A 26027-nucleotide genomic window follows, 5' to 3' on the forward strand; every position below is an offset into this window, starting at 1 on the left:
ATTTATGTTTTCATCATTGATCAGGAAGTTCTGGATAGGGTTGGGCAGTGTGGAGATGTCCATACCGTCATACCGGTTCTGTTTTTCACTGTATTATTGACTATATGTTTGTTTTTACTCCATGTGTAACTATGTGTTGTTGTATGTGTCGAACTGCTTTGCTTTATCTTGGCCAGGTCGCAATTGTAAATGAGAACGTGTTCTCAATTTGCCTACCTGGTTAAATAAAGGTTAAATAAAAAAAAAATAAAAAAAATACCGGTTCTGTACCATACAGAGGTATATGGTATTCCCCAATGTGTACAGAAGAAGCGCTATTTAAAATAAGACAGGGATCTGGATCCAGGAGGGGGTTGAACATCTCAGCTGTTACCAAGAAGCTTGATCTTGACAGCTAGCAAGTTAACAAACCACATGCATAGCTGGAGCCCTGAGCAGGATAATTTCACACTTCTTAGATTTCTTAGTTATACTTCACTGAATAGTTACACGCACTGGCGTAGCAAACATCTCTGCGAGATGTCGGTATTTAGAAATACCCCAGCATACGGTATATCGCCAAGCCTAGATACGGACATCTGTACCGTATCTGTATAGCCACGTGGCTGGCTGCCTGTTGCTTAAATTATTTGTGACACACTACAGTGATGAATAATCAACCATGGCTCGGCCTCAGTCCCTAATTAATACCGGTCCGCGTGGGAGTATTTTAAGTCCTTTCAGATGGGGACCCACTCCTCGACCAGCCCATTCGTACCCTTACCCACTCCGGTCCTTCCATGAAATTTTTTGCACTTGGGGAAAATGTTGGAAGAGCGTTTCCACCCCCCTGTAACCCGACCCCCTCCAGCAGCTACTCCGTCAGGGTCCACCACCCTGTAACCCTACCCCCTCCAGCAGCTACTCCATCAGGGTCCACCACCTCAACCCCAACCCCTCCAGCAGCCACTCCATCAGGGTCCACCACCCCAACCCCTCCAGCAGCTACTCCGTCAGGGTCCACCACCCTGTAACCCGACCCCCTCCAACAGCTACTCCGTCAGGGTCCACCACCCTGTAACCCTACCCCCTCCAGCAGCCACTCCGTCAGGGTCCACCACCTCAACCCCTCCAGCAGCCACTCCATCAGGGTCCACCACCTCAACCCCTCCAGCAGCCACTCCATCAGGGTCCACCACCTCAACCCCTCCAGCAGCCACTCCGTCAGGGTCCACCACCTCAACCCCTCCAGCAGCCACTCCGTCAGGGTCCACCACCCCAACCCTAATCCCTCCAGCAGCCACTCAGTCAGGGTCCACCACCTCAACCCCTCCAGCAGCCACTCCATCAGGGTCCACCACCTCAACCCCTCCAGCAGCCACTCCATCAGGGTCCACCACCTCAACCCCTCCAGCAGCCACTCCATCAGGGTCCACCACCTCAACCCCTCCAGCAGCCACTCCATCAGGGTCCACCACCCCAACCCTAATCCCTATAGCAGCAGCCACTCCATCAGGGTCCACCACCCCAACCCTAATCCCTCCAGCAGCCACTCAGTCAGGGTCCACCACCTCAACCCCTCCAGCAGCCACTCCATCAGGGTCCACCACCCCAACCCCTCCAGCAGCCACTCCATCAGGGTCCACCACCCCAACCCTAATCCCCCCAGCAGCCACTCCATCAGGGTCCACCACCCCAACCCCTCCAGCAGCCACTCCATCAGGGTCCACCACCCCAACCCTAATCCCCCCAGCAGCTACTCCATCAGGGTCCACCACCCCAACCCTAATCCCTCCAGCAGCCACTCCGTCAGGGTCCACCACACCAACCCTAATCCCTCCAGCAGCCACTCCATCAGGGTCCACCACCCCAACCCTAATCCCCCCAGCAGCCACTCCATCAGGGTCCACCACCCCAACCCTAATCCCTATAGCAGCAGCCACTCCATCAGGGTCCACCACCCCAACCCTAATCCCTATAGCAGCAGCCACTCCATCAGGGTCCACCACCTCAACCCTAATCCCTCCAGCAGCCACTCCATCAGGGTCCACCACCTCAACCCTAATCCCTATAGCAGCAGCCACTCCATCAGGGTCCACCACCCCAACCCTAATCCCTATAGCAGCAGCCACTCCATCAGGGTCCACCACCCCAACCCTAATCCCTATAGCAGCAGCCACTCCATCAGGGTCCACCACCTCAACCCTAATCCCTCCAGCAGCCACTCCATCAGGGTCCACCACCCCAACCCTAATCCCTATAGCAGCAGCCACTCCATCAGGGTCCACCACCTCAACCCTAATCCCTATAGCAGCAGCCACTCCATCAGGGTCCACCACCCCAACCCTAATCCCTCCAGCAGCTACTCAGTCAGGGTCCACCACCTCAACCCTAATCCCTATAGCAGCAGCCACTCCATCAGGGTCCACCACCTCAACCCTAATCCCTATAGCAGCAGCCCCTCCATCAGGGTCCACCACCCCAACCCTAATCCCTATAGCAGCAGCCACTCCATCAGGGTCCACCACCTCAACCCCAACCCCTCCAGCAGCCACTCCATCAGGGTCCACCACCCCAACCCTAATCCCTCCAGCAGCCACTCCATCAGGGTCCACCACCTCAACCCTAATCCCTCCAGCAGCCACTCCATCAGGGTCCACCACCTCAACCCTAATCCCTCCAGCAGCCACTCCATCAGGGTCCACCACCCCAACCCCTCCAGCAGCCACTCCATCAGGGTCCACCACCTCAACCCTAATCCCTCCAGCAGCCACTCCATCAGGGTCCACCACCCCAACCCTAATCCCTATAGCAGCAGCCACTCCATCAGGGTCCACCACCCCAACCCTAATCCCTATAGCAGCAGCCCCTCCATCAGGGTCCACCACCCCAACCCTAATCCCTATAGCAGCAGCCCCTCCATCAGGGTCCACCACCCCAACCCTAATCCCTATAGCAGCAGCCACTCCATCAGGGTCCACCACCCCAACCCCTCCAGCAGCCACTCCATCAGGGTCCACCACCCCAACCCTAATCCCTATAGCAGCAGCCACTCCATCAGGGTCCACCACCCCAACCCTAATCCCTATAGCAGCAGCCACTCCATCAGGGTCCACCACCTCAACCCTAATCCCTATAGCAGCAGCCACTCCATCAGGGTCCACCACCCCAACCCTAATCCCTATAGCAGCAGCCACTCCATCAGGGTCCACCACCCCAACCCTAATCCCTATAGCAGCAGCCACTCCATCAGGGTCCACCACCCCAACCCCTCCAGCAGCCACTCCGTCAGGGTCCACCACCCCAACCCTAATCCCTCCAGCAGCCACTCCATCAGGGTCCACCACCCCAACCCTAATCCCTATAGCAGCAGCCACTCCATCAGGGTCCACCACCCCAACCCCTCCAGCAGCCACTCCGTCAGGGTCCACCACCCCAACCCTAATCCCTCCAGCAGCCACTCAGTCAGAGTTCACCCCTCCCTCCTCCAGACAAATCCATTTATTTTTATTTTAAAACAGGTGACTGAAGATGGGACGGCCGGGCGTGTGGTCGAGACCGTTTCTGCGGTAACATGGACCCTTTACAACATGATAAAACTTTGTTACTCCTTGCTGAAACAAGCAAGGTGTTCCCAAGGTTGCCTAGGGAACGTGCTCCACAACGCAGCACACAGGAATAGAACCGCTACATCCGCGATTACATCTGCATAATGTGTACGCGACCAATAACATTTGATATTTGGCAATGATTACTACAAGTTTAGATAACCGGGCAAGATTAACTTACCAATGTACATTTTTTTACTGACATGGCAAATTGAGTGTCAATCTTTTTTTATTTTACCTTTATTTAACTAGGCAAGTCAGTTAATAACAAATTCTTATTTTCAATGACGGCCTACCAGGTAAAAGTGGGTTTAACAGCCTTGTTCAGGGACAGAACGACAGATTTGTACCTTGTCGGCTCGGGATTCGATCTTGCAACCTTTCGGTTACTAGTCCAACGCTCTAACCACTAGGCTACGCTGCCACCTCTACACTCTAACCACTAGGCTACGCTGCCACCTCTACACTCTAACCACTAGGCTACGCTGCCACCTCTACACTCTAACCACTAGGCTACGCTGCCACCTCTACACTCTAACCACTAGGCTACGCTGCCACCTCTACACTCTAACCACTAGGCTACGCTGCCACCTCTACACTCTAACCACTAGGCTACGCTGCCACCTCTACACTCTAACCACTAGGCTACGCTGCCACCTCTACACTCTAACCACTAGGCTACGCTGCCACCTCTACACTCTAACCACTAGGCTACGCTGCCACCTCTACACTCTAACCACTAGGCTACGCTGCCGCCTCTACACTCTAACCACTAGGCTACGCTGCCGCCTCTACACTCTAACCACTAGGCTACGCTGCCACCTCTACACTCTAACCACTAGGCTACGCTGCCACCTCTACACTCTAACCACTAGGCTACGCTGCCACCTCTACACTCTAACCACTAGGCTACGCTGCCACCTCTACACTCTAACCACTAGGCTACGCTGCCACCTCTACACTCTAACCACTAGGCTACGCTGCCACCTCTACACTCTAACCACTAGGCTACGCTGCCACCTCTACACTCTAACCACTAGGCTACGCTGCCACCTCTACACTCTAACCACTAGGCTACGCTGGCGCCCCGCTATCAGTGACTGACAAAACAAGAGAAATACTGCTGATTCATAATCTAATAGTGAAATTGCACCTATTCTACCTCTCAACAGTAAGTTGATACCCTGACTGAGTTCCTCCACCCAAAAAAAGTGTGACGTCGCTTATGCCTGGAACCGGCCCTGTGGATGCGTGACATGACATCCACTCTGTGCCAGTTACCTCCGTGCTCTGGCTTCTCTTGACTAATTGGTTTACATTCCAACAACGTGCCGACAACAGCACAGAGCCCTGCAGTGCATTAATTGGGACAGCAGCAGGATCAGCGACATGTGGTTTGCACGCAGGAGAAACAGCTGCAGCACAGACAGCTGTTAATGCTGAAGGTATGAGATCTATTCCAGAACAAGGTAACAGCTGTTAATGCTGAAGGTAGGAGATCTATTCCAGAACAATGTAACAGCTGTTAATGCTTAAGGTATGAGATCTATTCCAGAACAAGGTAACAGCTGTTAATGCTTAAGGTATGAGATCTATTCCAGAACAAGGTAACAGCTGTTAATGCTTAAGGTATGAGATCTATTCCAGAACAAGGTAACAGCTGTTAATGCTTAAGGTATGAGATCTATTCCAGAACAAGGTAACAGCTGTTAATGCTGAAGGTATAATATCTATTCTAGCAGCCTGATTAATGCAATGGGATGTTGTTGAGACTGTCTTAGTACACTAATCTGGAGCATGTGGTGAAATAACAGGTGTATTTTAATTAAGAATGGGCTCTAATCAAACTGCACAGCTCTGTAAAGTGGCTGCGTACTTTGGTTAACTGCAGTGACAATGCCAATCGAGTCCCCCAGGCAACAGCCTGGTTTGGCCTCCCCATCCCACCCCAAAGCTCCATATATACAGTACTGGTCAAAAGCTTTAAAACACCTACTCATTCAAGGGTTTTTCTTTATTTTTACTATTTTCTACATTGTAGAATAATAGTGAAGACATCAAAACTTTGAAACACGTATGGAGTCATGTAGTAACCCAAAAAAGTGTTTAACAAATCCAAATATATTTTCATATAGCCACCCTTTGTCTTGAAAGTTTTGCACACTCTTGGCATTCTCTCAACCAGCTTCATGAGGTAGTCACCTGGAAAGTATTTCAATTAACAGGTGTGCCTTCTTAAAAGTTAATTTGTGGAATTTATTTTCTTCTTAACTTCTTTGGGATAGGGGGTGGTATTTTGAGGTCCGGATGAAAAGCGTGCCCAAAGTAAACTGCCTGCTACTCAGGTCCAGAAGCTAGGGTATGCATAATAATTGGTAGATTTATAGAAAACAATCTAAATATGTTAAAATAATGTCTGTGAGTATAACAGAACTGAAATGGCAGGCAAAACCCCGAGGACAATCCACCCCCCCACCCCCCCCCCCAAAAAATCATCCTACCACTGATTTCAATGGCTGGCCTTTCAATAATAGGGCAAAATCGTGCCCGATTGCAGTTCCTAGGGCTTCCACTAGATGTCAACAGTCTTTAGAAAGAGTTTCAGGCTGGTTTTTGGAAAAATTAGATAGAAATTGTAGTTTTTCCCAGTGGCTCCCATTTTGGCTGTAGTGTTTCCAAGCTCGTGACTGAGAGCGCGTTTTGGTATTGTTCTGCGGTAAAGACAATAACGATTCTTCGTCTTAAATTGTATTGTTTATTTACGTATTAGGGTACCTATGGATTGATTATAAACGTTGATTGACTTGTTTGGATAAGTTTATTGGTAACGTTTGGGATTAATTTTGTATGCATTTTGAAGGAGGGAAAACGAGTGGATTATTGACTGAGTTTTTATGGATAAAAAGAAGGACATTATCGAAAAAAGGACCATTTGTATTGAAACTGGGACATATTGGAGTGCCAACAGAAGAAGATCTTCAAATGTAAGGCATTTATTATATCGCCATTTCTGACTTTCGTGTCGCAACTCCCGGGTTGAAAATGATTTGTTATGCATGTGTGTGCTGGGCGCTGTCCTCAGATAATCGCATGGTTTGCGAGTATTAATATGAGCCCTCTGATTACAATTAAGAGCAGTGACCCAACACAACACAGTGACCCAACACACCTTTAGGCTGTGTAAGGGATATTTGACCCAGAAGGAGAGTGATGGAGTGCTGCATCAGATGACCTGGCCTCCACAATCCCCCGACCTTAAGCCAATTGAGATGGGTTGGGATGAGTCGGACCGCAGAGTGAAGGAAAAGCAGCCAACAAGTGCTCAGCATATTTGGGAACACCTTCAAGACTGTTGAAAAGCATTCCAGGTGAAGCTGGTTGAGAGAATGCCAAGAGTGTGCAAAGCTGTCAACAAGGCAAAGGGTGTATAATATTTTTTGATTTGCTTAACACTTTTTTGGTTACTACATGATTCCATGTGTAATTTCATAGTGTTGAAGTCTTAACTATTATTCTACAACGTAGGAAATAAAAAAAAGAAAGAAAAATCCTTGAATGAGTATGTGTTCTAAAACTTTTGACCGGTAGTGTATTCAATGGAGTCCCCCAGGCACCAGCCATGTTTGACACTGTTGATCCATCCAGCTACCTCTCTTGACAACAGATTTTATGGCAACGAGACGCAATAAAACATTAAATATGTATTACCTTTGAGCAGGGCGACCCTGTTCTGTGGCTCGTTCAGCTCATGATCATCCATGTTTCCATCTACACACACATAGAGAGAAAGAAGAGGAAGAGATAGGAGAGGAGAGGAAGAGGAGAGGAAGAGGAGAGGAAGAGGAGAGGAAGAGGAGAGGAAGAGAAGAGGAAGAGAAGAGGAAGAGGAAAGAGGAGAGGAAGGTGAGTGGAAGAGTGAACAGGGAGAGTGAGAAGATTAACAGTGAGCTAGGACCAGACCAGGTCAAACAAGAAAACTAAACGAGTGACAGTAAATCTATAGTTATTCCATGGCTCTGTTCTGGACACAATACTGCATATTATAATTAATCATTCAGGGTTCAAATAATACAACAATACATTTACATAGTTACAATGTTAATATCGTACGTTTAAGGACATGCTTTTAGTTCATAAACATGAAGACAAATTCATTAACTTCATGAATTAATATACAAATGATTTAACTTTTTCAGTCCTCATAAATGAATAGAAAATATCTACATACCTCTGACAACTTCACAATTGTTCATCTTTTAGCCAAAAAGATGGCTTGTTTATACATTTCAACATCTGACTATTTATGAGGTGTTGTTACCTGACGTGTCGTCACTGCTGCGGTCCTTGCTGGGGCTCAGTGTATCGGACATTTCAGAGTCTTTAGCAACCAGGTGGTTTTCTACAGAGACACAGGAAGATACAACTTACAACAGGGGACAACTACTATAAAACATTCTCAGAACACTGAGAAATAAATCACATGAAATAACATGTCTACTATGTAGAGTTGATCAGGCTGTGGAATGTTGTCCCACTCCTCTTAAATTGCGCCACCCGGCCTCCCTCCTGCTGTCGTACACGTCTATACAGAGCATCCCAAACATGCTCAACGGGTGACATGTCTGGTGAGTATGGAGGCCATGGAAGAACTTAGACATTTTCAGCTTCCAGGAATTGTGTTCAGATCCTTGTGACATTGGGTTATCAAGCTGAAACATGAGGTGATGGTGGTGGATGAATGGCACCACAATGGGACTCAGGATCTCGTCACGGTATCTCTGTGCATTCAAATTACCATCGATAAAATCCAATTGTGTTTGTTGTCCGTAGCTTATGCCTGACCCATACCATAACCCCACTGCCACGGGGCGCTCTGTTCACAACGTTGACATCAGCAAACCACTCGCACACACGACGCCATACTGCCAGGTACAGTTGAAACCGGGATTCATCTGTGAAGAGCACACGTCTCAAGTGTGCCAGTGGCCATCGAAGGTGAACATTTGAAGTCTATTAAAACGCTGAATTGGGGAGGACGACGACTACGCAGAAGAGCTTCCCTGAGACGGTTTCTGACAGTTTGTGCAGAAATCTTTGGTTGTGTAAAATCAGTTTCATCAGCTGTCCGGGTGGCTGGTCTCAGACGATCCCACAGGTGAAGAAGACAGAAGTGGAAGTTCTGGGCTGGCGTGGTTACACGTGGTCTGCGGTACTGAGGCCGGTTGGACGTACTGCCAAAATTCTCTAAACGGAGTTGGATGCGGCTTATGGTTGAGAAATTAACATTGAATAATCTGGCAACAGCTCTGGTGAACATTCCTGCAGTCAGCATGCTAATTGCACACTCCCTCAACTTGAGAAATCTGTGGCATTGTGTTGTGACATTTTAGAGTGGCCTTTTATTGCCCCCCCAGCACAAGGTGCACCTGTGTAATGAGCATGCTGTTTAATCAGCTTCTTGATATGCCACACCTGTCAGATGGATTATTACGGCAAAGGAAATATGCTCACTAAACAAGGATGTAAACAAATCTGTGCGCAAAATTTGAGAGAAAAAAAACTTTTGCGCGTATGGAAAAGTTCAGCTCATGAAACATGGGACCAACACTTTACATGTTGTGTTTCTATTGTTGTTCAGTGTGGATGGGCTCTGATAACATACAGGAACCATACGTTTTAATTGTAAATGATTTGGTGCAACTGTTTTATAAGGGGAACAAAGTGATGTGATTCGATAAGGGGAACAAAGTGATGCGATTCGATAAGGGGAACAAAGTGATGTGATTCGATAAGGGGAACAAAGTGATGTGATTCGATAAGGGGAACAAAGTGATGCGATTCGATAAGGGGAACAAAGTGATGCGATTCGATAAGGGGAACAAAGTGATGTGATTCGATAAGGGGAACAAAGTGATGTGATTCGATAAGGGGAACAAAGTGATGCGATTCGATAAGGGGAACAAAGTGATGCGATTTGATAAGGGGAACAAAGTGATGCGATTTGATAAGGGGAACAAAGTGATGTGATTTGATAAGGGGAACAAAGTGATGCGATTTGATAAGGGGAACAAAGTGATGCGATTTGATAAGGGGAACAAAGTGATGCGATTTGATAAGGGGAACAAAGTGATGCGATTCGATAAGGGGAACAAAGTGATGTGATTCGATAAGGGGAACTAAGTGATGTGATTCGATAAGGGGAACTAAGTGATGCGATTCGATAAGGGGAACAAAGTGATGCGATTTGATAAGGGGAACAAAGTGATGCGATTCGATAAGGGGAACGAAGTGATGCGATTCGATAAGGGGAACGAAGTGATGCGATTCGATAAGGGGAACGAAGTGATGCGATTCGATAAGGGGAACGAAGTGATGTGATTCGATAAGGGGAACGAAGTGATGTGATTCGATAAGGGGAACGAAGTGATGCGATTCGATAAGGGGAACGAAGTGATGCGATTCGATAAGGGGAACGAAGTGATGTGATTTGATAAGGGGAACAAAGTGATGTGATTCGATAAGGGGAACAAAGTGATGTGATTCGATAAGGGGAACAAAGTGATGTGATTCGATTCGATAAGGGGAACAAAGTGATGTGATTCGATAAGGGGAACAAAGTGATGTGATTCGATAAGGGGAACAAAGTGATGTGATTCGATAAGGGGAACAAAGTGATGCGATTCGATAAGGGGAACAAAGTGATGTGATTCGATTCTATACACTGTTTTACATGAACATTCATTTCCCATTTAAAATGATCTTCATAGTGCAGACTGAGTATCTACCACCCCACTATCAGATTATGGATGGGGGAATTGTATGCTTTTTGTCCCCCCACTTTATATGAAATCACCATCACCCACTGATTACGTTGTCATTTTATTTGAAATCCCCCACTGAATGAGTTGTCATTTTATTTGAAATCCCCCACTGAATGAGTTGTCATTTTATTTGAAATCCCCCACTGAATGAGTTGTCATTTTATTTGAAATCCCCCACTGAATGAGTTGTCATTTTATTTGAAATCCCCCACTGAATGAGTTGTCATTTTATTTGAAATCACCCACTGAATGAGTTGTCATTTTATTTGAAATCACCCACTGAATGAGTTGTCATTTTATTTGAAATCACCCACTGAATGAGTTGTCATTTTATTTGAAATCCCCCACTGAATGAGTTGTCATTTTTGCAGCAATGTTTTGGGGGGAGCCAGTACTATGTCAATATTAAATCTTCAGAAATTAGCATGGCATTTAGCTTCTCCCGCTCCGACCAATGAATGAGACTATGCGCATCTAGTAAAAATTATTGCTGTCGTCCTTTATGAAATTATCACGTTCATGTACAAATACACCGACTGTTTAAAACAAAACTACCCAAACTATTTCTTATGGTGAACCTGAACGGTTGAAAACCCCAATCAGCAGTTGGAGGATCCACTCTGGTAGACTACACAAGTCCAGTTGGATGTGAGTTACATCCCCTCTGGTAGACTACACAAGTCCAGTTGGATGTGAGTTACATCCTCTCTGGTAGACTACACAAGTCCAGTTGGATGTGAGTTACATCCCCTCTGGTAGACTACACAAGTCCAGTTGGATGTGAGTTACATCCTCTCTGGTAGGTTACACAAGTCCAGTTGGATGTGAGTTACATCCCCTCTGGTAGGTTACACAAGTCCAGTTGGATGTGAGTTACATCCCCTCTGGTAGGTTACACAAGTCCAGTTGGATGTGAGTTACATCCCCTCTGGTAGACTACACAAGTCCAGTTGGATGTGAGTTACATCCCCTCTGGTAGACTACACAAGTCCAGTTGGATGTGAGTTACATCCTCTCTGGTAGGTTACACAAGTCCAGTTGGATGTGAGTTACATCCCCTCTGGTAGGTTACACAAGTCCAGTTGGATGTGAGTTACATCCCCTCTGGTAGGTTACACAAGTCCAGTTGGATGTGAGTTACATCCTCTCTGGTAGACTACACAAGTCCAGTTGGATGTGAGTTACATCCCCTCTGGTAGACTACACAAGTCCAGTTGGATGTGAGTTACATCCTCTCTGGTAGGTTACACAAGTCCAGTTGGATGTGAGTTACATCCCCTCTGGTAGACTACACAAGTCCAGTTGGATGTGAGTTACATCCTCTCTGGTAGACTACACAAGTCCAGTTGGATGTGAGTTACATCCCCTCTGGTAGACTACACAAGTCCAGTTGGATGTGAGTTACATCCCCTCTGGTAGACTACACAAGTCCAGTTGGATGTGAGTTACATCCCCTCTGGTAGACTACACAAGTCCAGTTGGATGTGAGTTACATCCCCTCTGGTAGACTACACAAGTCCAGTTGGATGTGAGTTACATCCCCTCTGGTAGACTACACAAGTCCAGTTGGATGTGAGTTACATCCCCTCTGGTAGACTACACAAGTCCAGTTGGATGTGAGTTACATCCCCTCTGGTAGGTTACACAAGTCCAGTTGGATGTGAGTTACATCCACTCTGGTAGACTACACAAGTCCAGTTGGATGTGAGTTACATCCCCTCTGGTAGACTACACAAGTCCAGTTGGATGTGTATGGTGTGTGGTTATAGACTATTTTTACAAGGTCAGTCATAGTAGTATGATAGGTGCAGTGTAATGTGTTGTTTTACAGGGTCAGCCAAAGTAGGACAGCACAAATTAGGATGAAGTGCCTTGCTCAAGAGCACAGACAGAATAATCGAACCAGGAACCTTTTCGTTCCTAGCCCAAAGCTCTAACCACTAGGCTACCTGTTGATTATTGTTGAACCAAAAGCTTCGCTTACCTTTGAGTCTGTCAGGATTGTCAAGGTGCTCTCCTGCTGCTGTCTGGCTGTTCTGCAGGTGGGCATCTATAACCTCTGAGAAAGACATGGAGACTCCGTTACTAACATAGAACGACCAGGCTCATACCACTACATACCGGCGGGAACAACCAGGCTCATACCACTACATACCGGCGGGAACAACCAGGCTCATACCACTACATACCGGCGGGAACAACCAGGCTCATACCACTACATACCAGTGGGAACGACCAGGCTCATACCACTACATACCAGTGGGAATGACCAGGCTCATACCACTACATACCAGCGGGAACGACCAGGCTCATACCACTACATACCGGCGGGAACAACCAGGCTCATACCACTACATACCAGTGGGAACGACCAGCCTCATACCACTACATACCAGTGGGAACGACCAGGCTCATACCACTACATACCAGTGGGAACAACCAGGCTCATACCACTACATACCGGCGGGAACGACCAGGCTCATACCACTACATACCGGCAGGAACAACCAGGCTCATACCACTACATACCAGTGGGAACGACCAGGCTCATACCACTACATACCAGTGGGAACGACCAGGCTCATACCACTACATACCGGCAGGAACGACCAGGCTCATACCACTACATACCGGTGGGAACGACCAGGCTCATACCACTACATACCGGCAGGAACGACCAGGCTCATACCACTACATACCGGCAGGAACAACCAGGCTCATACCACTACATACCGGCAGGAACAACCAGGCTCATACCACTACATACCGGCAGGAACGACCAGGCTCATACCACTACATACCGGCAGGAACAACCAGGCTCATACCACTACATACCAGCGGGAACGACCAGGCTCATACCACTACATACCGGCAGGAACAACCAGGCTCATACCACTACATACCAGTGGGAACGACCAGGCTCATACCAGCGGGAACGACCAGGCTCATACCACTACATACCGGCGGGAACGACCAGGCTCATACCACTACATACCAGTGGGAACGACCAGGCTCATACCACTACATACCAGCGGGAACGACCAGGCTCATACCACTACATACCAGCGGGAACGACCAGGCTCATACCACTACATACCAGCGGGAACGACCAGGCTCATACCACTACATACCGGCAGGAACGACCAGGCTCATACCACTACATACCGGCAGGAACAACCAGGCTCATACCACTACATACCAGTGGGAACGACCAGGCTCATACCACTACATACCGGCGGGAACAACCAGGCTCATACCACTACATACCGGCAGGAACAACCAGGCTCATACCACTACATACCGGCAGGAACGACCAGGCTCATACCACTACATACCGGCAGGAACGACCAGGCTCATACCACTACATACCAGTGGGAACGACCAGGCTCATACCACTACATACCGGCAGGAACGACCAGGCTCATACCACTACATACCAGTGGGAACGACCAGGCTCATACCACTACATACCGGCAGGAACGACCAGGCTCATACCACTACATACCAGTGGGAACGACCAGGCTCATACCACTACATACCGGCAGGAACGACCAGGCTCATACCACTACATACCGGCAGGAACAACCAGGCTCATACCACTACATACCGGCAGGAACAACCAGGCTCATACCACTACATACCAGCGGGAACGACCAGGCTCATACCACTACATACCGGCGGGAACAACCAGGCTCATACCACTACATACCAGTGGGAACGACCAGGCTCATACCAGTGGGAACGACCAGGCTCATACCACTACATACCGGCAGGAACGACCAGGCTCATACCACTACATACCAGTGGGAACGACCAGGCTCATACCACTACATACCAGTGGGAACGACCAGGCTCATACCACTACATACCGGCGGGAACGACCAGGCTCATACCACTACATAGCAGTGGGAACGACCAGGCTCATACCACTACATAGCAGCGGGAACGACCAGGCTCATACCACTACATAGCAGTGGGAACGACCAGGCTCATACCACTACATACCAGTGGGAACGACCAGGCTCATACCACTACATACCAGCGGGAACGACCAGGCTCATACCACTACATACCAGCGGGAACGACCAGGCTCATACCACTACATACCAGCGGGAACAACCAGGCTCATAACCACTACATACCAGTGGGAACGACCAGGCTCATACCACTACATACCAGTGGGAACGACCAGGCTCATACCACTACATACCAGCGGGAACGACCAGGCTCATACCACTACATAGCAGCGGGAACGACCAGGCTCATACCACTACATAGCAGCGGGAACGACCAGGCTCATTCCACTACATACCAGCGGGAACGACCAGGCTCATACCACTACATACCAGTGGGAACGACCAGGCTCATACCACTACATACCAGTGGGAACGACCAGGCTCATACCACTACATACCAGTGGGAACGACCAGGCTCATACCACTACATACCAGTGGGAACGACCAGGCTCATACCACTACATACCAGTGGGAACGACCAGGCTCATACCACTACATACCGGTGGGAACGACCAGGCTCATACCACTACATACCAGTGGGAACGACCAGGCTCATACCACTACATACCGGCAGGAACGACCAGCCTCATACCACTACATACCGGCAGGAACAACCAGGCTCATACCACTACATACCAGTGGGAACGACCAGGCTCATACCACTACATACCAGTGGGAACGACCAGGCTCATACCACTACATACCAGCGGGAACGACCAGGCTCATACCACTACATACCAGCGGGAACGACCAGGCTCATACCACTACATGGCAGTGGGAACGACTTGCCAAAACTATAGTTTGTTAACAAGAAATGTGTGGAGTGGTTGAAAAACGAGTTAATGAATCCAACCTGAGTGCATGTAAACTTCTGACTTCAACTGTATACAGGCATCCTTTTATGAGAGTTGACTCAGCCATATACAGGGCATTCGGAAAGAATTCAGACTCCTTCACTTTTTCCACATTTTGTTACGTTACAGCCTTCATTCTAAAATGGAATAAAACAACTATTCAATCTACACACATTAGCCAATAATGACAAAGCAAAAACAGGTGTAGAAATGTTTAGGTTTAGTATTCAGACCCTTTACTCAGGACCTCACACTGGGGCGAAGGTTCCCCCTTTCAACAGGACAACGACCCCTAACCCCAGAGCCAAAACAACGCAGGAGTGGCTTCGGGACAAGTCTCTGAATGTCCTTGAGTGGCCCAGCCAGAACCTGGACTTGAACCCCATCAAACATCTCTGAAGAGACCTGAGAATTGCAGTTCAGTGACGCTCCCCATCCAACCTGACAGAGCTTGAGAGGATCTGCAGAGAAGAATGGGAGAAACTCCCCAAATACAGGTGTACCAAGCTTGTAGCGTCATACCCAAGAAGACTCAAGGCTGTAATTCCTGCCAAAGGTGCTTCAACAAAGTACTGAGTAAAGGGTCTGAATACTTACGTAAATGTAATTTGTTTATTTTTAATAGATTTGCAAAATATCTAAAAATCAGTTTTTGCTTCGTCATTATGGGGTATTGTGTGTAGATTAATGAGGGGGGAAAAACATTGAATCCATTTTAGAATAAGGCTGTAACAAAGTGTGCTATTCATTCAAAGGTTTCTTTATTTTTCATATTTTCTACGTTGTAGAATAATAGTAAAGACATCAAAATTATGAAATAACAGCAACAGCCCCAAAACATCACTGCTCTAGAGGAGATCTGCATGGAGGAATGGGCCAAAATACCAGCAACAGTGTGTGAAAACCTTGTGAAGACTTACAGAAAACGTTTGACCTCTGTCATTGCCAACAAAGAGTATATAACAAAGTATTGAGATAAACTTTTGTTATTGACCAAATACTTATTTTCCACCATAATTTGCAAATAAATTCATTAAAAATCCTACAATGTGATTTTCTGGATTTCTTTTTCTCATTTTTTGTCTGTCATAGTTGAAATGTACCTATGATGAAAATTACTGGCCTCTCTCATCTTTTTAAGTGGGAGAACTTGCACAATTGGTGGCTGACTAAACTACTTTTTTGCCCCACTGTACGTGAAGAGCTGCCTTGTCTAAAACCCACTGTGACTCAGAGCAGGTACGTGAAGAGCTGCCTTGTCTAAAACCCACTGTGACTCAGAGCAGGTACGTGAAGAGCTGCCTTGTCTAAAACCCACTGTGACTCAGAGCAGGTACGTGAGGAGCTGCCTTGTCTAAAACCCACTGTGACTCAGAGCAGGTACGTGAGGAGCTGCCTTGTCTAAAACCCACTGTGACTCAGAGCAGGTACGTGAGGAGCTGCCTTGTCTAAAACCCACTGTGACTCAGAGCAGGTACGTGAGGAGCTGCCTTGTCTAAAACCCACTGTGACTCAGAGCAGGTACGTGAAGAGCTGCCTTGTCTAAAACCCACTGTGACTCAGAGCAGGTACGTGAAGAGCTGCCTTGTCTAAAACCCACTGTGACTCAGAGCAGGTACGTGAAGAGCTGCCTTGTCTAAAACCCACTGTGACTCAGAGCAGGTACGTGAGGAGCTGCCTTGTCTAAAACCCACTGTGACTCAGAGCAGGTACGTGAGGAGCTGCCTTGTCTAAAACCCACTGTGACTCAGAGCAGGTACGTGAGGAGCTGCCTTGTCTAAAACCCACTGTGACTCAGAGCAGGTACGTGAGGAGCTGCCTTGTCTAAAACCCACTGTGACTCAGAGCAGGTACGTGAAGAGCTGCCTTGTCTAAAACCCACTGTGACTCAGAGCAGGTACGTGAAGAGCTGCCTTGTCTAAAACCCACTGTGACTCAGAGCAGGTACGTGAGGAGCTGCCTTGTTTAAAACCCACTGTGACTCAGAGCAGGTACGTGAGGAGCTGCCTTGTCTAAAACCCACTGTGACTCAGAGCAGGTACATGAGGAGCTGCCTTGTCTAAAACCCACTGTGACTCAGAGCAGGTACGTGAAGAGCTGCCTTGTCTAAAACCCACTGTGACTCAGAGCAGGTACGTGAGGAGCTGCCTTGTTTAAAACCCACTGTGACTCAGAGCAGGTACGTGAGGAGCTGCCTTGTTTAAAACCCACTGTGACTCAGAGCAGGTACGTGAGGAGCTGCCTTGTTTAAAACCCACTGTGACTCAGAGCAGGTACGTGAGGAGCTGCCTTGTTTAAAACCCACTGTGACTCAGAGCAGGTACGTGAGGAGCTGCCTTGTCTAAAACCCACTGTGACTCAGAGCAGGTACGTGAGGAGCTGCCTTGTCTAAAACCCACTGTGACTCAGAGCAGGTACGTGAGGAGCTGCCTTGTCTAAAACCCACTGTGACTCAGAGCAGGTACGTGAGGAGCTGCCTTGTTTAAAACCCACTGTGACTCAGAGCAGGTACGTGAGGAGCTGCCTTGTTTAAAACCCACTGTGACTCAGAGCAGGTACGTGAGGAGCTGCCTTGTCTAAAACCCACTGTGACTCAGAGCAGGTACGTGAGGAGCTGCCTTGTCTAAAACCCACTGTGACTCAGAGCAGGTACGTGAGGAGCTGCCTTGTCTAAAACCCACTGTGACTCAGAGCAGGTACGTGAAGAGCTGCCTTGTCTAAAACCCACTGTGACTCAGAGCAGGTACGTGAAGAGCTGCCTTGTCTAAAACCCACTGTGACTCAGAGCAGGTACGTGAGGAGCTGCCTTGTTTAAAACCCACTGTGACTCAGAGCAGGTACGTGAGGAGCTGCCTTGTCTAAAACCCACTGTGACTCAGAGCAGGTACATGAGGAGCTGCCTTGTCTAAAACCCACTGTGACTCAGAGCAGGTACGTGAAGAGCTGCCTTGTCTAAAACCCACTGTGACTCAGAGCAGGTACGTGAGGAGCTGCCTTGTTTAAAACCCACTGTGACTCAGAGCAGGTACGTGAGGAGCTGCCTTGTCTAAAACCCACTGTGACTCAGAGCAGGTACGTGAGGAGCTGCCTTGTCTAAAACCCACTGTGACTCAGAGCAGGTACGTGAGGAGCTGCCTTGTTTAAAACCCACTGTGACTCAGAGCAGGTACGTGAGGAGCTGCCTTGTTTAAAACCCACTGTGACTCAGAGCAGGTACGTGAGGAGCTGCCTTGTCTAAAACCCACTGTGACTCAGAGCAGGTACGTGAAGAGCTGCCTTGTCTAAAACCCACTGTGACTCAGAGCAGGTACGTGAGGAGCTGCCTTGTCTAAAACCCACTGTGACTCAGAGCAGGTACGTGAGGAGCTGCCTTGTCTAAAACCCACTGTGACTCAGAGCAGGTACGTGAGGAGCTGCCTTGTCTAAAACCCACTGTGACTCAGAGCAGGTACGTGAAGAGCTGCCTTGTCTAAAACCCACTGTGACTCAGAGCAGGTACGTGAGGAGCTGCCTTGTCTAAAACCCACTGTGACTCAGAGCAGGTACGTGAGGAGCTGCCTTGTCTAAAACCCACTGTGACTCAGAGCAGGTACGTGAGGAGCTGCCTTGTCTAAAACCCACTGTGACTCAGAGCAGGTACGTGAGGAGCTGCCTTGTCTAAAACCCACTGTGACTCAGAGCAGGTACGTGAGGAGCTGCCTTGTCTAAAACCCACTGTGACTCAGAGCAGGTACGTGAGGAGCTGCCTTGTCTAAAACCCACTGTGACTCAGAGCAGGTACGTGAGGAGCTGCCTTGTTTAAAACCCACTGTGACTCAGAGCAGGTACGTGAGGAGCTGCCTTGTCTAAAACCCACTGTGACTCAGAGCAGGTACGTGAGGAGCTGCCTTGTCTAAAACCCACTGTGACTCAGAGCAGGTACGTGAGGAGCTGCCTTGTCTAAAACCCACTGTGACTCAGAGCAGGTACGTGAGGAGCTGCCTTGTCTAAAACCCACTGTGACTCAGAGCAGGTACGTGAGGAGCTGCCTTGTCTAAAACCCACTGTGACTCAGAGCAGGTACGTGAGGAGCTGCCTTGTCTAAAACCCACTGTGACTCAGAGCAGGTACGTGAGGAGCTGCCTTGTCTAAAACCCACTGTGACTCAGAGCAGGTACGTGAGGAGCTGCCTTGTCTAAAACCCACTGTGACTCAGAGCAGGTACGTGAGGAGCTGCCTTGTCTAAAACCCACTGTGACTCAGAGCAGGTACGTGAAGAGCTGCCTTGTCTAAAACCCACTGTGACTCAGAGCAGGTACGTGAGGAGCTGCCTTGTCTAAAACCCACTGTGACTCAGAGCAGGTACGTGAGGAGCTGCCTTGTCTAAAACCCACTGTGACTCAGAGCAGGTACGTGAGGAGCTGCCTTGTCTAAAACCCACTGTGACTCAGAGCAGGTACGTGAGGAGCTGCCTTGTCTAAAACCCACTGTGACTCAGAGCAGGTACGTGAGGAGCTGCCTTGTCTAAAACCCACTGTGACTCAGAGCAGGTACGTGAAGAGCTGCCTTGTCTAAAACCCACTGTGACTCAGAGCAGGTACGTGAGGAGCTGCCTTGTCTAAAACCCACTGTGACTCAGAGCAGGTACGTGAGGAGCTGCCTTGTCTAAAACCCACTGTGACTCAGAGCAGGTACGTGAGGAGCTGCCTTGTCTAAAACCCACTGCATGGTACTACTAGATGTAGCAAAAGCCTTCACAGATCATTTTGAGGAGAGAGGTGTCAATATTAACAACATACTCGCTATTACAACTGACGGTTCCCCCGCTATGGTGGGGAAACAAAATATTCTCTAAGCTGATTGAAGATAAGCTTGGCCACCCTGTGGTTAAATGTCACTGTCATTCACCAAGAGAATCTGTGTTCCAAGATCAAGCCAGTCATGCTAATGGACAGCGCATCTGCTAAGCGGGCTATGGAATTATTTCCGTTTGTGGGAAATTAGAGACTCAATATACAATTAGTTGTAATGCACATATGAAAATCATTACTGGCACGCAGATCTTTAGAAATGTTAGGATAAATTGTAAAATTGTCACTCCACACAATTTCTTTTGCCAACCCCTGCCATAGAGACACACGTAACTTACCATCAAAGTTAGCCAGCTTGTGCAATGACGAACCCACTGCTTCTTTCAACTGCTTCACAGCTGCAGTGTGATTAAAAAAACAAAGATCAACATCATGACATCTGACATGTCTAGACGTGTTTCCTCTAGACAGCTTCTGAGGAGCAGTATCTGACATGTTACCTCTAGACAGCTTCTGAGGAGCACTAGACATGTTACCTCTAGACAGCTTCTGAGGAGCAGTATCTGACATGTTACCTCTAGACAGCTTCTGAGGAGCAGTATCTGACATGTTACCTCTAGACAGCTTCTGAGGAGCACTAGACATGTTACCTCTAGACAGCTTCTGAGGAGCAGTATCTGACATGTTACCTCTAGACAGCTTCTGAGGAGCAGTACCTGACATGTTACCTCTAGACAGCTTCTGAGGAGCAGTATCTGACATGTTACCTCTAGACAGCTTCTGAGGAGCAGTATCTGACATGTTACCTCTAGACAGCTTCTGAGGAGCACTAGACATGTTACCTCTAGACAGCTTCTGAGGAGCACTAGACATGTTACCTCTAGACAGCTTCTGAGGAGCACTAGACATGTTACCTCTAGACAGCTTCTGAGGAGCAGTAGGTAGTCATTTTAATAAGAACAGCAAAACAATAAATGTTCATCATGGCCTGTGAAATAGCTGTAGTCTATATGAGGTCTACAGTCATGGCTCAGGGCAATCACTGATCGTGGAGGAATTATCCAAAGTAATACATCATGCTATAATTCTTTCCTGAACATGACACAAAGCAGTCAGAATGTATTGTTACAGACCGGTGCAGAGAGAACAGGTGGCGTCATCATTAGCGAATAAACTACAGCACCAAACATGCACCAGGGAAGTGAAACGCCCCGGACAGTACAAGAGAGGAACCAAACAGTTTAGGCTAATAATATCTGGTGAAAAGCTAGAAAGGTGTTGTTGGCATGCAGAAAGCGATGTGCGATTGTGAATGTCTCAACAGAAGAGAACAAGTCTATGCAATTATATGAAGGGGGGGAAAAAAATGGGGACAAAAATGGGGAAATCATGTTTGTGAGAATGAAAGGACGACTTCATTTCCTGATACTGCTACAACGTTGAACCACTCCAGTAGGCCTCAGATGCACTGAGCGAGGATAACCCTTAGAACACGGCAGTGCCCTTCACAACAGGAGAACGCTGGTTCTATCATCACGGTATTTGGTATTTAATTATGGCTCTCCATTAGAGGTCGACCGATTAATCGGAATGGCCGATTAATTAGGGCCGATTTCAAGTTTTCATAAAATCGGAACTCTGAATTTTTGGCCGCCGATTTGCCGATTTTTTTTTTTTTTTTTTTAAATTAAATTTTTACACCTTTATTTAATCTTTATTTAACTAGGCAAGTCAGTTAAGAACACATTCTTATTTTCAATGACGGCCTAGGAACGTTGGGTTAACTGCCTCGTTCAGGGGCAGAACGTCAGATTTTTTACCTTGTCAGCTCGGGGGATCCAATTTTGCAACATTACAGTTAACTAGTCCAATGCTCTAACACCTGATTACATTGCACTCCACGATGAGCCTGCCTGTTACGCCAATGCAGTAAGCTAAGGTAAATTGCTAGCTAGCATTAAACCTATCTTATAAAAAACAATCAGTCATTGCTCCAATGTGTACTTAACCATAAACATCAATGCCTTTCTTAAAAATATATACTTGTGTATTGATTTTAAACCTGCATATTTAGCTAAAAGAAATCCAGGTTAGCAGGCAATATTAACCAGGTGAAATTGTGTCATTTCTCTTGCGTTCATTGCACGCAGAGTCAGGGTATATGCAACAGTTTGGGCCGCCTGGCTCTTTGCGAACTAATTTGCCAGAATTTTACGTAATTATGACATAACATTGAAGGTTGTGCAATGTAACAGGAATATTTAGACTCATGGATGCCAACCGTTAGATAAAATACGGAACGGAATAAACGTTTTGTTTTCGAGGTGATAGTTTCCGGATTAGTCAAAGGTATATGGTTTAGAGAGAAATAGTCGACGTGTTATAATTCCTGTAATAACTTGCGGCTGAACTTGAAAGGGGTTCCTTCGTTATTTTACTGTTCATGTCTTCCATAGAGAACGTCTTGATCTACTTCAAATAAGGTCTGTGTTTCGCGGAGGAGCAGACTGACAGGGGACCATGCAGACAAGCTCTGCTTTCTGCACTACAACATAAAACTTAACTGGGAATATTGAAGACCCATGAAAGCTGGTGGTTCGTTTTAACATATGTTCTCATGTTATTTCAGACTGAATTGATTTTATTTATGTATTATATTAAGTTAAAATAAAAAAGTGTTCATTGTTCATTCTGTATTGTCATTATTACAAAAATGTGTGTGTGTGTGATATATATATAGATATATAAATATTTTTTTCTATATATATTATTATTAATATTTCTTTTGAAATCTTTTTTTATTATTATTATATATATATTTTTTTTAAATCGGACAAATAATCGGTATCGGCTTTTTTTGTCCTCCAATAATCGGTATCGGCGTTGAAAAATCATAATCGGTCGACCTCTACTCTCCATTAGCTGTTGCAAAAACAGCAGCTACTCTTCCTGGGGTCCACATTAATGTCAGGTGGATGGATTATCTTGGCAAAGGAGAAATGCTCACTAACAGGGACGTAAACACATTTGTAAACAAAGCTTTTGTGCTACTGCAAAATGGGATCTTTTATTTCAGCTCATGAAACAAGGGACCAACACTTTACATGTTGTGTTTACATTGTTGTTCAGTACAGAATTACGGCTGTTGTTCAGTGTAGTAAATCAAAACAGCTGACAACCTTAAGTGTGGTTACTCCTACTGCCCATCCCATACAGTATCGTGGTTACTCCTACTGCCCATCCCATACAGTATCGTGGTTACTCCTACTGTCCATCCCATACAGTATCGTGGTTACTCCTACTGCCCATCCCATACAGTATCGTGGTTACTCCTACTGCCCATCCCATACAGTATCGTGGTTACTCCTACTGCCCATCCCATACAGTATGGTGGTTACTCCTACTGCCCATCCCATACAGTATCGTGGTTACTCCTACTGCCCATCCCATACAGTATCGTGGTTACTCCTACTGCCCATCCCATACAGTATCGTGGTTACTGCTACTGCCCATCCCATACAGTATCGTGGTTACTCCTACTGCCCATCCCATACAGTATCGTGGTTACTCCTACTGCCCATCCCATACAGTATCGTGGTTACTCCTACTGTCCATCCCATACAGTATCGTGGTTACTCCTACTGCCCATCCCATACAGTATCGTGGTTACTCCTACTGCCCATCCCATACAGTATCGTGGTTACTCCTACTGCACATCCCATACAGTATCGTGGTTACTCCTACTGCCCTTCCCATACAGTATCGTGGTTACTCCTACTGCCCTTCCCATACAGTATCGTGGTTACTCCTACTGCCCTTCCCATACAGTATCGTGGTTACTCCTACTGCCCTTCCCATACAGTATCGTGGTTACTCCTACTGCCCATCCCATACAGTATGGTGGTTACTCCTACTGCACATCCCATACAGTATCGTGGTTACTCCTACTGCCCATCCCATACAGTATCGTGGTTACTCCTACTGCACATCCCATACAGTATCGTGGTTACTCCTACTGCACATCCCATACAGTATCGTGGTTACTCCTACTGCCCATCCCATACAGTATCGTGGTTACTCCTACTGCACATCCCATACAGTATCGTGGTTACTCCTACTGCCCATCCCATACAGTATCGTGGTTACTCCTACTGCACATCCCATACAGTATCGTGGTTACTCCTACTGCCCATCCCATACAGTATCGTGGTTACTCCTACTGCCCATCCCATACAGTATCGTGGTTACTCCTACTGCACATCCCATACAGTATCGTGGTTACTCCTACTGCCCATCCCATACAGTATCGTGGTTACTCCTACTGCACATCCCATACAGTATCGTGGTTACTCCTACTGCACATCCCATACAGTATCATGGTTACTCCTACTGCCCATCCCATACAGTATCGTGGTTACTCCTACTGCCCATCCCATACAGTATGGTGGTTACTCCTACTGCACATCCCATACAGTATCGTGGTTACTCCTACTGCACATCCCATACAGTATCATGGTTACTCCTACTGCCCATCCCATACAGTATCGTGGTTACTCCTACTGCCCATCCCATACAGTATGGTGGTTACTCCTACTGCACATCCCATACAGTATCGTGGTTACTCCTACTGCACATCCCATACAGTATGGTGGTTACTCCTACTGCCCATCCCATACAGTATCGTGGTTACTGCTACTGCACATCCCATACAGTATCAGATCTCCCACAGAAACACAGAGACTGGGTACAGCAGGATTCTTACATGCTTGATGAACAAACGGTATCTACAGTAACCAGCAGCTAGCTACTGTTCACACAGAACACAAGATTGACGGAAACGGACGTCGGGACGGAACAAAGAACAACAAGCAACGAAAGGAAGAGTCCATTATGTCAGTAGATAATAACATGGAGGAAAAGATGAGTTTATGCAAGGTAACTGATAGACCCCAGCCGACCCAGACCCCCACTCACCTAAACTGTTATTGTCCTTGATGCTTTTCTCCTGCAGCTGTTCTAAACCAACTGTAAACAACAACAATAACAATAACAACACTAGATTAGAGAGGATGGAGGAGGGACTAAAACAAGCCAATTCCTAGATCACCCGTTTCATCTGCTAGGGTTCGGTGAGGGAAAACTCTTCCCCACACAGGTGACATTTCAGGGGTAGAGGAGATGGATCGATAACCCATGCATCTTTCACGACCACGCAGCAAAGATCTGGAGCACCAGTGTCTGTGTGTGTGTGTTATATTACCTTGCAGGGCAGTGAGGCGTTCGTTAGAGAAGTCGTTATCAGCCTGTAAGGCCTCAAAACGGGCCTGTAGAGTCTGTTCCCTCTCCTCCAGCTCATCGATACAAAGCTGCAGTTCCTTCTTCTCCATCTGACCCCTCTGAGTCAACTCCTCCTGACGACCCTCTGCCAGCTACACACACACACACACACACACACACACACACACACACACACACACACACACACACACACAGGAACAAAAACACACACAAAATTATGCTATGGGTACTTTTGGTTGGGTTGGTCACTAAATAGCAATATCACTCATCTCTGCCACATCAAGTCAAGGCTTATTCCACATCCCCAACCCCTGGCACTTTTCTCAAGGAATCCTTACGTCATTTCCTGGATCCTATCTCCTCACCTCTTTCTCAAAACCCATTGGAGGAGATCATACGGGAAGGACCCTGTACCTGATTGGAGAAGGTGGTCACAGAGGGGAAGGACCCTGTACCTGATTGGAGAAGGTGGTCACAGAGGGGAAGGACCCTGTACCTGATTGGAGAAGGTGGTCACAGAGGGGAAGGACCCTGTACCTGATTGGAGAAGGTGGTCACAGAGGGGAAGGACCCTGTACCTGATTGGAGAAGGTGGTCACAGAGGGGAAGGACCCTGTACCTGATTGGAGAAGGACCCTGTACCTGATTGGAGAAGGTGGTC

The 26027-nt window shown here is 47.3% G+C and overlaps 1 protein-coding gene across 5 annotated transcripts in view; it reads right to left on the bottom strand.

Annotated features, from left to right (window-relative positions):
* Positions 1–26027, bottom strand: part of LOC129851348 (sarcolemmal membrane-associated protein-like) — a 199886-nt gene that overhangs the window by 93475 nt on the left and 80384 nt on the right. For 3 of the 5 annotated variants that reach the window (XM_055917818.1, XM_055917817.1, XM_055917819.1), the window contains 6 exons: positions 25329–25497; positions 25043–25093; positions 20407–20466; positions 12393–12467; positions 7906–7986; positions 7296–7355 (listed from right to left, as the gene is read on the bottom strand). In XM_055917818.1, the coding sequence (XP_055773793.1) occupies positions 7296–7355; positions 7906–7986; positions 12393–12467; positions 20407–20466; positions 25043–25093; positions 25329–25497 (496 nt within the window). The remainder of the gene's footprint in view (positions 1–7295; positions 7356–7905; positions 7987–12392; positions 12468–20406; positions 20467–25042; positions 25094–25328; positions 25498–26027) is intronic. The other 2 variants (XM_055917820.1, XM_055917821.1) reach the window with 2 other exon arrangements.

Source organism: Salvelinus fontinalis, chromosome 3, assembly GCF_029448725.1.
Source record: "Salvelinus fontinalis isolate EN_2023a chromosome 3, ASM2944872v1, whole genome shotgun sequence".
In the NCBI taxonomy this organism is placed as follows: domain Eukaryota; kingdom Metazoa; phylum Chordata; class Actinopteri; order Salmoniformes; family Salmonidae; genus Salvelinus; species Salvelinus fontinalis.